At 35.2% G+C, this 14,585-nt stretch overlaps 1 protein-coding gene across 1 annotated transcript; it reads left to right on the top strand.

Annotated features, from left to right (window-relative positions):
* Window positions 1–1,624: 1,624 nt before the first annotated feature.
* LOC140991139 (uncharacterized) lies at window positions 1,625–11,168 on the top strand. Its single transcript, XM_073461098.1, has 12 exons — window positions 1,625–1,687; window positions 2,131–2,287; window positions 3,241–3,390; window positions 3,908–4,069; window positions 4,803–4,955; window positions 5,074–5,226; window positions 5,948–6,112; window positions 6,194–6,382; window positions 6,627–6,813; window positions 6,916–7,111; window positions 7,464–7,608; window positions 10,710–11,168. The coding sequence occupies exons 1-11, from the start codon at window positions 1,625–1,627 to the stop codon at window positions 7,605–7,607; spliced, it is 1,719 nt and encodes a 572-aa protein (XP_073317199.1). The 3' UTR covers window position 7,608; window positions 10,710–11,168.
* The last annotated feature ends 3,417 nt before the right edge of the window (window positions 11,169–14,585 follow it).

The raw sequence follows: 14,585 nt of genomic DNA, 5'->3' as shown, positions 1-14,585 counted from the left end.
CGGTTGTTCTAAATGAAATATAATGATTTAATTTAACATTTATTTTATGCAGTTATATATTTATATAGTTATATATATAATCATAGGTACCATATATAAAATATCGGTGAATTCGGTATTTTTTATAGTGGGAACTATATTATATTAGGTGTGTGTTTGAATATTTAAATTTCTTGGAACCATTATTTATGGTGGTTTCCTTTGTTTTACTTTTAGTTAAACAATATTGCATAAACCAAGAATAAATCCTCGAGCTTTGACAAAATTTATAATTTGTAAACTTCGTTCTTGCATTTGGTAATCTATAAATTAATAAATTTAAACTTAAAATAACCTCTCTGTGGATCGATCTCGTACTTACGAAATATATTACTTGCAGACAACCTACACTTGGGTGAATTATAATTTAAGTAGTAGCAGAGACGGCTTCACAAGGAGTAGTGGATGTAACTTTAGCAACACTTTAAGAACATCATGAAAATGAGCACTAACTGTCTGTCCACTACGTATGTAATCATGCCCAGCAACACGATTCTTTTTATGATGCGCCAATATAGACAAGAACATGGCCACTTTCTCTTCGACTCGTACATATCTTGAGTCAGCTAACCCGCCTACGTTTGTTAACAAATAACAGAGTCGTGCAAACGCGCTTCGATTCATCCTTAAGTTAGTCACACATTGGATATCTCCGACTTCAATAATCCTATACAAATTGCTCAATTGAGCATTGACCCTTTCGATCATGCTGTAAGAAGCAGCTTGTCTTCGACGGACACGACGTGTAATTGAGACCATTCGTGTATGCTCTCGTATTAGGAGACATAACATCACAAAAGATCGACATAACATATTGTAGACCAGCAGAAGGATTACAAGTTTACTATGGTGCTCCATGTTGTCAGTAAACTCAACAGAAAACTAGAAATTTAGGTGTGATTACCAAACAAATGACAGGAACATGGTAAACTAACAAATGTGATTTAATGTATACGCGATTAAAGGACATGGATCTTAACCAAAATACACATCGCAAAATTGTATTTCAATTTTCTGCGAACGAAAATTCCATACATTTTCGGTTAAGAAATGAAAATTTCAAAATTAAGTTCTACTTAAAAAAAGTAGACTTACGAACTATCATTTACGTTGACATTAGTACAGAATAGAAAGGAAATTACTTTCTTTCACTGGGCAAAAAGAAATGCCGTAAACGTAGCTTCCAAACTTTTAGGGAAAATTCACAACAAACCCAACCTCACTTCTGTAGCATAGCACAAGCTTATCTTACGGTCGCAGATACGAAGAAATTAAACGAAAAATAAGCAGCAATCATTATTAGTTCACGAATTAAAAGCGGGAAAATGACTTCGACCAAAAAAAAATCCATACAACATTGACCTCGACAAACGGATGCTTACAAAACGGCTATAAAAGACAGAAAAGTACTTCACCCTTCAAGACTTTCGAAGCCTGCAGAAATACGAGAGGCCGCCATTGAAGAGAGATGAGAAGAGTTTGGTCTTTTTGGTTGGTGAGATAAAGGGTAAATAGGGTAGAGAAATAATAAATATGTACTCTTGTTCATTTCAGGATTCTTTATACCACCAAAAAGTTGGGACTGATGTCTCTTCTTTTCATGCGAGTACAGTGTGTCTATAACGAGCTTCAAGTTATCAATTGTCAAGTAAAAAACCAGTCAAACAACGGATAATATATTATTCCTTTCTTAATCCTCCAATAATCACTCCCACCAAACATAACTTTTAATTATCTAACAAATTAAATTTAAATACAAAGAAAAAATTTATAGCCTGCAAACAATGCTTACTGGTTTTAGAGACAACCTTTTCAAGCTTGCTTTGCTCAATACTACAATAAATGTTTAGTTAGTCCCTTAAACACCAAAATTAATGTCCAACTCCTTAAACCCACTTCCCAAGAAAGCAAATTCAAACGTATTTCTCATATTTTTCCTGTGAGCGATTCGTTGCAGGAATATTTTCTTTCGAACAATTACTGGGCATTGTGATTTCTCCGAAAATTTCCATTTTACCTGTTCACTTTTCAAAATCGGGGCTGCTTGGATTTGTGGAAAGCATGGATAATCGGGGCATGTTCATGAGATAGGAGAACGTGAAGGCGCATCCTCGAGGTGGGATTGGGGGGCCTGGGGTGCGGTGGGGTCACTCATGTAACGCCATTAGAGGAGGGAAGCTTCTTTATGTCTTCGGTGGCTATGGCAAATATCAATGCCAGACCAACAGCGTTCATGTATTCGACACTGGTGTGTACCCTCTTGCTGTTATCTTTTGTTTGTCTTTTTTAGGGCTGTGGCTTTGTTCTCATAGTTTTGGGTTCTTTTTACTGGTTTCGTATTCCTAGAGTTTTCAATGAATCTTGGAGTCTTAGTTAATAGCAGCACAGATCGCACTAAGGTTGTAAGTCTAGAGCCTAATCACAAAGCCTAATGCGAGGGGCACACTTTATGTGTGCGTGTGTGGCTTTAGTTGTTGGACTTAAGGTGTAGAATTTGTTGTGTGGTGGCTATTGTCTTGACCTTCGTGGCGCCACAGATTAATACCCATGTTACTTGCAATTATGATTCAATAATGTAGAAATTTTTGACATAATCTCCAGTAGACTTGACCGCATCAAAATCCAGGTATTCAGAAACTATATTTTCAATGAAAATTTATCCAAAATATGTAAATTAATCAGAATTAAGGAACACGAATTATCGGAACATATGTGCGGAACCATATTTAGATGGTGGAAGTGCTGATCAAAATATAAATTATAATACATGTAAGATTTGCAAGATTAGGTTACATCGCATATTTCTATACTGCCAAACTCAAGCTAAGCTTTTTCAGCCATCCCCTGGACTGTTCCATGGCTACAGCTCTCTTGTTCCTACAGAAACATTTCTAAATGGGGTGAGCACACAACCAATTATATGCTCATGAGTCAATTCATGTGATGTGATATCCATTGCAAGAGTAATATCTACTTGAAATATGGATTTAAAGAATACTCGGGGTGAAATGATTATCGTATGTTACAGTGACATCTTCATTGTTGTAGTAACTTAGCGGTCATAACAACAGGTCGCATCACCATAGCATACTAACATCATATATTTGTATAATATGCGTGTGTTCATTGGTGTGAGAGTGTAGGTGAATATTGTTTTCCAAAAATGTTCAAGTTTCTAATGTTGGTATATTTTATGAGCAGTCAATATGATATGGAGTGAGCCCGTGATGAAGGGTGTGCCACCTACCCCGAGGGACAGCCATAGCTGTACCACGGTTGGAGATAACCTGTTTGTGTTTGGTGGTACAGATGGAAGAAGGCCACTTAATGATCTGCATATATTGGACACTTGTGAGTTTGCTTATGGTACTTGCAGTTTTTTCCATATGTTATAATGATGGTTGTACTTGCTGCAAGATTTCATTTAATTGCCCTTTACTCTGTGGAATAATGTTGGATGGAGAAATTATTATTGACTGAAAGCCGTGATTAGTTTTGTTGTTGCCAAAAGAATTGAGGCATGGAATTCTGTCTAAACTTTATCCGTGGATAATCTCCATTAGATCGCGCTGCCAAGTAGGTTCTTAAAGTTTGACATGCTTGATTCATTTTTTCCAGCCAATTTCTGGTGCAATTCGGTGTTGTGATTTTTGAGGAGGGAAAACGTAACAGCGTCCGATGAACCTTTATGTTTTGTTGACAGCCATTGTTGAATATAAGATTTTATAGATTCATGATGCTTCCTTTATTTTCTTTTTGTTTTTCTTCTCGTGATTAATTTTATAATGAGGAATCTTAAAATTACATCTGAATTTTGGCCCAACCATTATGCACTGGCTATTTGTTTGCATATATTTGTACATGCTAGCCACAAACTCATGGATTACTCCAAGTGTAAGAGGTGATGGACCAGAAGCAAGAGAAGGTCACAGTGCAGCACTTATTGGCAAAAGACTCTTCATATTTGGTGGATGTGGGAAATTTGAGAACAGTCAAATTTATTATGATGATCTTTACATTTTAAATACTGGTACGCGCATCTTATTTTTCTCATACTTTAACTTTGACGTAAACAGTACATACGATCTTCTATGTCACGCAGAGTCACGTTTTTGTCTCTTTGTTGACATTGTGAACCATTTTCTTCCCAGACACTAAATCATTAACTATGAATGAAGTAAACTCTTGTCAAAGCTGAGGTTCCTTTTTCACATGAAATGTTATTTTTTGGATGACAAGAGGGTTCCTGGAACAAAGCTTTTAAATAAAATGATATACGTGAGGTTCCTAGATCAAAGCTTTTTAGAAAATAAAATGAATGAATGAATGTCACACCATGCTCCCTGCATGCGTTTACTGTATGTTTGCATTGCTGTCACTGTTTTCCTTTTTCTCATCTGAAGCTTGTATAGATAATTAATTGGGAAATTTGGTTCTGCTTGAAAATTGATACTGAATTTTGTTAGTTGATTACCAAGTGGCTTTACTTAGACCTCTTTGGGATTCATCATTGGATCTTTGATAGTTAATTCAATAAAAATAGATTTTGGCCAAACAACTTAATGCAGCCTATACACAGCTTTTTGTTTGATTAACCACTTTGCATGATTTATTGAACGGTGCATGCTGGGTTTACGGTTTACCCTCACACTCTTAAGAAATTAGATCGTGGTTCCCAGTGTCACAAAAAGAACATCAGTGCATTATCTGGGTAACTTAGGGAATATCAACATACTGAAAATTTTGTCTTCCATTATCTGCAGAGACATTCTCATGGAAAAGTGTTGTACCTTCAGGCACTCCTCCGAGCAAGAGGGATAGCCATACGTGCTCATCCTGGAAAAACAAAATTATCGTGATCGGGGGAGAAGATTCATGTGATTACTATCTTTCCGGTGTCCATATACTCGATACAGGTGCCACTACTTTTTGTTTCAACATCATTATCTATGACCAACTTCAGCAAAATTTTGTACATATTGTGATTTATGTTTGTGTTGACGCAACTAATTTTTCCATCCTTGCTGCAAATAGATACTCTTGTCTGGTGCAAGTTGAACACCACTGGCCAATTGTTGTCCCCTAGAGGTGGTCATACAGCAGTTACTTTTGGCAAGAACTTAATTGTCTTTGGAGGATTCTCAGATGAGCAAAATTTGTATAACGATTTATATATGCTGGACATTGGTATGTAAGTTTTTTATTTTTATTGATATGCTATCTTGTTATTTATAATCACATAATATCTTGGACCCAATAACCAACTTTGATGATTCACGGGACAAAGAGAAGGATGGTTTTTACTTTGTGCCTTATACCTCTATGGTTTTATTTGAGAATGACTATGGAAATTTTTGGGCAATGAATTGTCTGTTACAAAAAGGCTAGATCAAATGGTTTCCTGTACAGTTTAACCTTCGAGAAACTCATAGGCTTGTATTATCAGCCTCACATCAAATTCTTGTAATTGTCAGTTTGCATTGAAGTTGTTTTGTAATGAGTTTTGTGCTATTGATTACCCGAAGGTTCTTTGTGGGAAGTTTGAAAAATTGACCTGGCTAGTTTGAAACTAGTTTCCATCGTAGAAGCTTACTTGGTAGACATTGGTAGACATTATATATATCGAACATTTTCACTTCGGATGTCGTGTGTTGAATGTTTATGCATAAGATGCTTGTGTAATCTTTCACATACTAATTGATAAAAGAAGGGGGAGGGTTAAGCTCGTGTTGTAGCGTTATAATCTATCTGCTGGTCAGTATGGTCAGTAGAACATTATTTGAGCTACGTTGTGTGCATAGCTGCTGAATATGATGATCACCTTACACTCATACCTTATTCAATCTTGCTGGTTGTTTCTATAAGTGAAGCTGGGGAATTTACTGACTGTGAAATTTTTTTTGGGTAGAAAATGGCACGTGGGTGAAAATAGTGTCCACTGGTGAAGGCCCTTCTGGCAGATTTTCTATGGCCGGTGAAAATTTGGTTCCTCAGATGGGAGGTGTACTTGTTTTTATTGGTGGTTGTGATAAGAATCTTGAGGCACTGGATGACATGTATTTCTTGCACACAGGTTTGATATTTTTCCCTTATTTTAATGGTGATATGCCACAGGTTGTTTTTTCCTTGTTGTTTTATTGAATTTCAATACCAGGGCTTTCTAGAGAAGTTGAGCGAAATGAGCGGCGGATAGAGAAGCTATCTCTGAGGAAACAATTGAAGTTGAAATGCCAAGATCAATCCTCCATTCCTCGTGCGTATGAGAAGGCTACCTCTGGAGTCGAACATTTACATGATACTACCATTTATCAACCCATGCCAATATCAAGTTACATGCCACCAAGTAAGAAACAGCTGTTTTTTGTGAAATCTGATTTGGGTGGGAAAATAAGTATGTAGCTGACTAATATGAAGCATAAACTTACGCGTGATGTTTCTTCATCCAATACCGCAGCTTGACGTTTCAAGTTGTTATTTTGATCAGATTCCAGATTTTTTTGCTTTAAAAAAGCTTTAGAAAATGGACTTCTTTAGATTATTTTATGAGCTTTTGATATCTTCTGACCGACTCATTAATTTTGTTACAGGTCGGCAGAATTTCTATTTGAACGAATACCAGTCTCCTTTAGGGAAGAGAACTTTCCAAGCTAAAGTCACTAAAAGCATTCTTGATGGATATACTATTGAAACTATCATCGATGGAAAGCCTCTTCGTGGAGTGCTATTCTCCAACAAACCAAGCTCCTTTAGTGCAGGATCTGATCATTGGAAGAGGTGAAGATGTACAATTGTTTCGATTATAATCTGTTAATGTACATTAAACATGTGTTAGACCAATAGATGATCAGGCTTATAATTATATTCATTTTATTACAGGAAGAAAAAAGCAACGCAAAATGATGATCCAAGTCTGAATGGTCACAACTTGTCTGGAGAAAGTGAGAAATCTAAGGAGCATTTCACATATGATGTTAGTCCAGTAGGTGATGTTAAGAAAGAAAAAGTAGCAGTGGAAGTTACTGCTTCAGAAACTATGAATCTAGCACCTGTTGATTTATCAATACACCCAGAGGTTGTTTCTTGTTACCCCTTAATTGATGAATAAACTTTTTGATGATGAATTAATTTGCTTCCTGCATAGAGGCCCTGTTGAGTGGAAAATTGTTTTCCAAATTGTCGCTTTCACTTATTTTTAAAAAGAGTTCACTTTTTAAGCATGTTATATTACTTGTCAAATCACATTTTAAAGCACAACGACTCAGTTCTAATTTTGTAGCAATCATAGCTCAATATCTAACACATAATCAGATTTTGTGACAGTATTGGTGATATTTTTTGCTTCTATTTTCGAATGGTCGGAATCGTCAGATAGAAATATGTGGTGGGTAAGAATTTGATCATTCTCTCTCCTGTCTTCCCAACAGGTTTCTGGAGCCTCGGCACCATTTGGGGTCCATGATTCTGTTGTGGGACATCATCCCATTATGGATGCATTTTCCCCCAATGCGGAAATTTTTACTGAGAATCCATCGGCAGTTTCTATGGATCAGGACCCTCCCATTAACTGAGGTACTTGTAGAAAAATTCTGGATGATATTGCAGGTCAATTTATGGCATCTGTGATGCCTTACATCCAATGTAATTGATAATACTGGCCTAGACGATAGATCTTTGTGGATGGCTCTTGGGCGTGGACATTTAATTTCAACTGTAGACTAGCATGCATTGACTTCATCTATATTGTCCATTTAACTCCAGATTCTCCAGTGCTCAGTTGCAAATTTTAGTTTTATATTGTTAAGTTGAGTGGGCGATGTCATGTGTGAAGTTTAATCATTTCACCCAGTAATGTTTGGTTTTCCTCAATAAGAGTGACATGGGAAATTGTATTGATTCCATGGATAATTCCAAAAATTGGCTCGTGGAAAAATCTTTTTTCCATGAATCCTGATTGTTATTCTTAAAATGTTGTCAACTTGCAGCTACTCTTTTTGCCACTTTTGAGACAATATTGTTGAATTTGTTGATCACCCAGTTTCTAAATTTTTAAAAATATCCTAGGCCATGTTATATAATTCTTCGTTTTGGCTGATATATTAGCATTAAACACAGCAGCACAACACCAGCATGGGTATAGAAACCTCTGGACCCTTCACTCAATTGTGGACACTTTTCAAAATTTAACCTAAACTCACAGCTTGTGCAAGTAGGTGGGAGTGGGGAGAGTGATGAGGTTCTCGAGGCTTGTGCTTTTGAGTTTAGAGTGATGAATGAGAAGGTCGTGTTGTGTCCATAAAGTTTCATATAATTTTTTCAGTTTTCTTACGAGTCACTCATCCTCGAACAAATTGAAAAATATACGCAGCTATATTTGGAATGTTTATATTTGGAAAACTGCGTATTTTCTATCTGTTGTCTGTGTTCGTCAATCATGAAAGTACTTGATAGAAGTTTATAGTTTCTGCCTAAATTTAATCTTTCGATATACTTCATATATAATCTCCCGAATGCATAATAAATATGATGGACCTCTTTTCCCAAAGTTTTCATAGATATCATTATTGATAAATCTAATAAAAAAAATCCAAACATAGGATTTAAGCACCATCCTTCTAATGTCATATAAACTAGTGTTCCGGAACATGTCTGTGAATTATGAAAATGTTTAGTGAAAATTATTTTTCACGACAAGCCGATAAAATACCCAAGCAAACGTTATGTGGGGTCTTGTTGTAATCTGTGAGAATCTCCTTGATATCATTGAAGGTGGTGCAAATTTACAAAATATATTTGTAAAATTCACTATTTGGAAACAAAAGGAGTAATATTTTGAGTGGATATGAGCATACCATTACCCTATGTTTGTCCTTGCTTAATAAATAGTGTAGATAGATTATGGAACGCCTGATCACTTGGTTCATCGCCTGTATCTTGCATCAATTTCAGCCTAGTTCTGAATCCAAGTCAACAATTATCCTTTTGACACTCTTTGATATTATTGAAATCTTACCAGAGTGGAGTTGACGTGAGCGGTGAGACGGAATGGTATTTATATGTTTCTGTCTGCTCTTTCTATGCACCATTTATAAGGTTTAAAAATCCATATGTTTGAGTAGTCCAGTCGCTTTCCTTATAAAAATCGTGTTTTCATTTTTACAACCATTTAAATTGCTATAACTTTTTGAGATCTCATAATCAAGTTTTTATGCGAAAAAGTCTTTTTCGACATGGGAAACATATATTTGTTTTCAGTATGGCAGTGCTTTATGATAATGTGGGTAATCTTGAACATATCATAAAAGTGGGAGTGATATTTGCTGTGTGTTCTCGTAATGGTTGGCCGTTGGTCCGTTACCAGCTATAATCTTTCCCTCGGAGATATACAAGAACGCATATTCACAAATCACGGTACAATAAATTCACATTTTTCTCCCCCTTCCTCGTCTTTTAAATCTTGTCAGTCGTATGGGGTTTTGAGGATTACTTTTACCTTACTGTCCAGTTTATATTTTGCGAGAAGGTGGTGGGCGGTGATGTATTTGGTTCTCTTATCTAGTTCATTGACTTTCAAGGTGGTGTTGGGGGCTTGTTATTCCTGTTTGGGGTTGTTTCTATTAATGAACTGGATCATAGTGTTTCTATCAATTTAGGCTTCAATGTCGCAACTACTATGGATATAATTAGAATCATTTTCTGTTCAACATGGAGGATTAGCAACTTACCATCGTGTTATGTATGCTGTGAGATGATGAATGAATGATAGACTGATGTAGTATGCGAATATTATATGAATCGTTGCATAGAGTTGCTATTTATTATCATTTTTATCACTGGATTTATAAAATCTCATAAACGATTCGATTACCTTCTTTGTAATAGAGAAATTTTTACGCGTTTAAGATTTGTAACCGGTTATTGATATTATATTATTTCCCTTTTATCGTTTTGCTTCTTACCATTGATTAGGTGCAAAAACGAGGAATAATTTGGATTGCCATTCTAAGCATTTCCAATCACTAATTCACCACTAGATGAATATGATGCAAAAAATTTCGAATGCAAACGGGAGCTTCACTTTTGCAACGAGCCTTTCATGTGAAGTGACGTTTTTGAAAGATGACACTCATTGTTTAGCACTTTAGCCGAGGTTGGCCTTGGGAAAAGAGATTGATTAAGCTTATATAAAATTTTTATTACTAAATATATGAATGGGGCCATTGAGGTAAAGTCGTAAAAAGATGAAGAGGATGCATACTTTACTGAGGATGTACAATAGAATAATATCGTCTTTGTGGAAAATGTTTCTTAGATGCAGAGTAATCAAAAAGCACAAAATGAAAAGATGCTTCGGCTTCAAAAAAGCATTCGCAGTAACTTTTAGGCTGATTATATTTTACTTGGTTCATAAATGAGGTCTTTATTTCAGAGATAAGCTTGATGGTTTAGAAATATAGAGTGATGAGTACCCACAGTCTTATCTGTGTTGGGATTCTGATCGACTTTCCACTCAAGAATGAAGTGGGAGAAACAAAAAAGTGATAGGAGTTTATACTTGTGTATTTATAATGAGCTCCAAGAGTTGTTTCCATGAAAATCTGTAGTTCTGTTATTGTACATTCTGTGATAATTGATTATTGGCTCAATGGCTCTCATACTAAACCATATTTCAGGAGGATATGGATGGCAGATCCTAAGAAATGACATCTGACTGTCGACCTATATTTTTCTAGTCATGAATCAAATGTGAGATCAGAAAGCTGTCCAGAAAACTGTATGGCTAGTGTAATATTTTTTGCTATTTGTGGAGTTCTTGTTAGTCGTTTACCTTTTTACCTAATGCCAGCAAAATATAGGAGGAAAATTTCTTGCTATGACTGATATCTGGGGCATAATCTAGAGAGTGTCTTCATTTTTTTTTTGGAGTTCTGTGTATGTCAAATATTACTGTGTTATTTGCAACAATATTGTATTTGACACAAACTTGAATTTTCATGATAAATGATTAAAAGAAAGCTAGGAATGGTCTTATTTTGTCTCTCGTATTTTTCTTAGAAGTCTTTCATAGAAAGTGTATTGAGTTCTCAGTCGCGTTTTCAATTTATTGGCTCCTTTAAGTTGCTATTTTCTTTTGTTTTGCAGTGACAACATGTGGGCAGTGGCAGAAGTTTTGGTCACCCATCTCCACGCGGAAATCCTATTTGGCTGCAGGATGGTGAAGTTGATAAAATCCAATTTTAGATGCCATCTTACGACACTGAATTTATATAGTTTCTTCACAACTGGAATTAGTGTTTTTATGTTCCCACTTTTTCCAGTGGACACGCCGCCGCATTTTTTTGTTATTTCTACTTAGACGCTCATTATATGCACATAACTGAGCTAGGCGTATTTCCATCCTCTGTACTCTTGACATGATTCCATGTGCCCTTGATGATCCTTTGTTCCCAATCTTTTTTCCACACGTCAAGCGACTATTTTGACAGGTGGTGGCAAGGAAAGCTTTAAGCAACTGGTTGTTATATGTGTGTTCACGGGAACTCTCTATTCGTAGTTTTATGAAGAACCTTCAAACTTGAATCCTGCCGTTTTGTTGCAGAGGCTGCGTGGCTGGTGATCCAAACTTGGAAGGTGCATGAGCGTTGCACAATGTCCATATTGGACGTACATTAAAACATGAGAGAAATAGAGGATTCTGGGGTATGTTACATAATATTGTATATCATATACAATGTTACTATTTCATCGAAGCAAGAATTAGCTGGTTGAGAATATCTTTGAGTTGAAATCCTCGTTTGATCATACGATTATGTTTCAGATAGAATGCATTGCTTGTGATAAAAAAATTATTTTAATAAATGATGCAACTTCAGATCCAAATTTGTTATCTTTTGGCCAACCAAGAAAAAAAAAGCTTTGATTGCACTGTACGACTCATAGTTTATCTGAATTCTCAGTGGGATTGGACTTGCAATAATATATTCATCAAATAAAGTTCATAAGTTCTGTAATACATTTTGAAATCATTCAAGCATCGATTAGTGCAAAATTATGGGCACTAGTTGAACAATTGTGGCCACCACCTGAAATGCAACTTAATTAAATTAATTAATGGAAAAATTATCTGTCTGATTGAATTAATGTAAGGACTATTGGACAACTTCAAATATAAAGCTAAGGTGGGATCACTACTACCTTCACGTTCTCAAAGAAAGGAATTAAAATTCTAAATACAACGAAGAGTGTATCTATCATTAGTAGGGAATACTGCTAATACATCAAGTTAAATTCGTTCGCAGAACAAGTGGAATGAATCCTCGTGAAAATGATTTCATATAATCTTCACCTGCTATGAACTGCTTGCCTACTTTTCGACCAATGGAGGAAAGGAAGCCGAAAAAGAGAGAATATTGTATATTTTGTTGAAAATTAATATTTTAATATTGAATATTTGAATATTGAAACATTAGGTAAAATTAGGTGTTGAATATTGAAATTTGTGTGTGATGATGAAGGTAATGATGTAATTTATTTTTGGATTATTTGTAAAAATTTTCTATAAATAGATCTCTCATTTGTGAAGAAAATCACAATTGAGTTGAGAGAAAAATATTATAAAGTGTGTAGTGTGATAATTTTGAGAGTTTGAGATTTTTACTTTTTATCGTAAATTTTTACTTTTTCACAACACGTTATCAGCACGAAGCTCTAAAAGTCCTCCATATTTTTCCAAGCTCCAAAACAGAAGAAAAAGGTAACAAAAGTAATAATATTTATTTTACTGTTTATTTATTTATTGTGAATATACTTAATATATAATATAATGTTATAATAAAATAAATTTTTCAAAAACTTTTTATAAATCCTGGGTGGATGTTAAGACGACATCCCACACTCCCGGTAAGGGATAAGACAAGTATAAAAGTCTATAAGGTTTTTAAACAAAATATCTTATGACACCTCATTATAATATTGTGATATGATATACACAATTAGTTAAAACATTACCAATATTATATACACCATATTATTACCATAAAATTATACAAATACATACATTTATTTTTTTGTACACCAACGGTCATAAACGGCTAGTTTTTGCCCTATAAATATGATCTCACAAACACATTCAATCACTCCAACTTTCTCTTCTTCTCTAAAAATTATTCTTCATCAAATTTTTGAAGAAAAAAGAAGATGACTTTCACAAAGTTATTTTTAATTACTTTGGTTATCATATTCACGAGTCTTGTATTTATCGGAGAATATCCTCCTCGTGTGTTTTCTTTATTTTTACGAATGCTTGTACTTGTTGTTTATCCATTACTTTGTATTGCAATATTCATTAACTAATAAAATGCATCATAATTCTTTTTAGTACCACCATGGCTAACTTGGCAAAGCTCGAATTCATTGCACTCGACATTACGGGGAAAAATTATATACCATGGATTCTCGATGTAGAAATGCATCTTGAGTCATTGGGTCTAAGCGAGACTATTAAAGAAAATGGTATATCTTCATCACAAGAAAAAGCAAAAGCTATAATATTTTTGCGCCGACATCTTGATGAAGGTTTGAAATGTGAATATCTCATCGAAAAAGATCCCATGGCTCTGTGGAAAGGATTAAAAGAAAGATTTGAACATATAAGGGAAGTTATACTTCCGACCGCCCGTGATGAATGGAATATGTTAAGATTCCAAGACTTTAAAAAAGTCAGTGATTACAATTCAGCGATGTATAGAATAATCTCGCAGTTAAAATTTTGTGGACATGAGGTTACAGAATCGGAAATGCTTGAAAAAACATTTTCCACGTTTCACGCATCAAATATAACACTACAGCAACAATATAGAGTGCGTGGATTTGCGAGATATTCTGAACTCATCGCCTGTCTTCTTGTGGCGGAAAAGAACAACGAGCTATTAATGAGAAATCATCAGTCCCGACCCACTGGATCAACAGCATTTCCAGAAGTAAATGCTGTAAGTAAAAATGAATTTAAACCTGGAAACCAAAATCAAATTCAAAGACAAGGTTTTGGTCGAGGTCGAGGTCGAGGTCGAGGTCGTGGACGTGGACGTGGACGAGGAAGTGGTCGTGGTCGTGGACGCGGCCGTGGTTTTGAAAATAATCGAGATAGTTATTTCTATAACTCATCTCAAAATAACGTCCCAAACCATCCACAGAAAAGGCATCAAGAAAACATGAGTGTTAATGAAAATCACTCGAAAAGATTTGAAAGTTCTTGTTTCAGATGCGGTACTCCAGGACATTGGTCTCGTATTTGTCGAGCCCCTGAGCATCTTTGCAAACTTTATAAAGAATCGATAAAGGGGAAAGAAAAGGAGACCAACTTCACTGAGCGAAGTGACCGTTTGAGTGATTCAACTCATTTTGATGCTGCTGATTTTATGAATGATTTCTCTGGAAATGATCAATATGTTGGTGGGATAGAAATGAACAATATTGATGCTGCAGATTTTCTCAATGATTTCTCTGAAAATGAACAATATAGTGGTAGAATATAAATGTACAATAATTTA

This window comes from Primulina huaijiensis, chromosome 13, assembly GCF_012295235.1.
Source record: "Primulina huaijiensis isolate GDHJ02 chromosome 13, ASM1229523v2, whole genome shotgun sequence".
Lineage (NCBI taxonomy): Eukaryota > Viridiplantae > Streptophyta > Magnoliopsida > Lamiales > Gesneriaceae > Primulina > Primulina huaijiensis.
The sequence above is the reverse complement of the archived record's forward strand: the minus strand, read 5'-3'. Positions and strand labels throughout refer to the sequence as shown.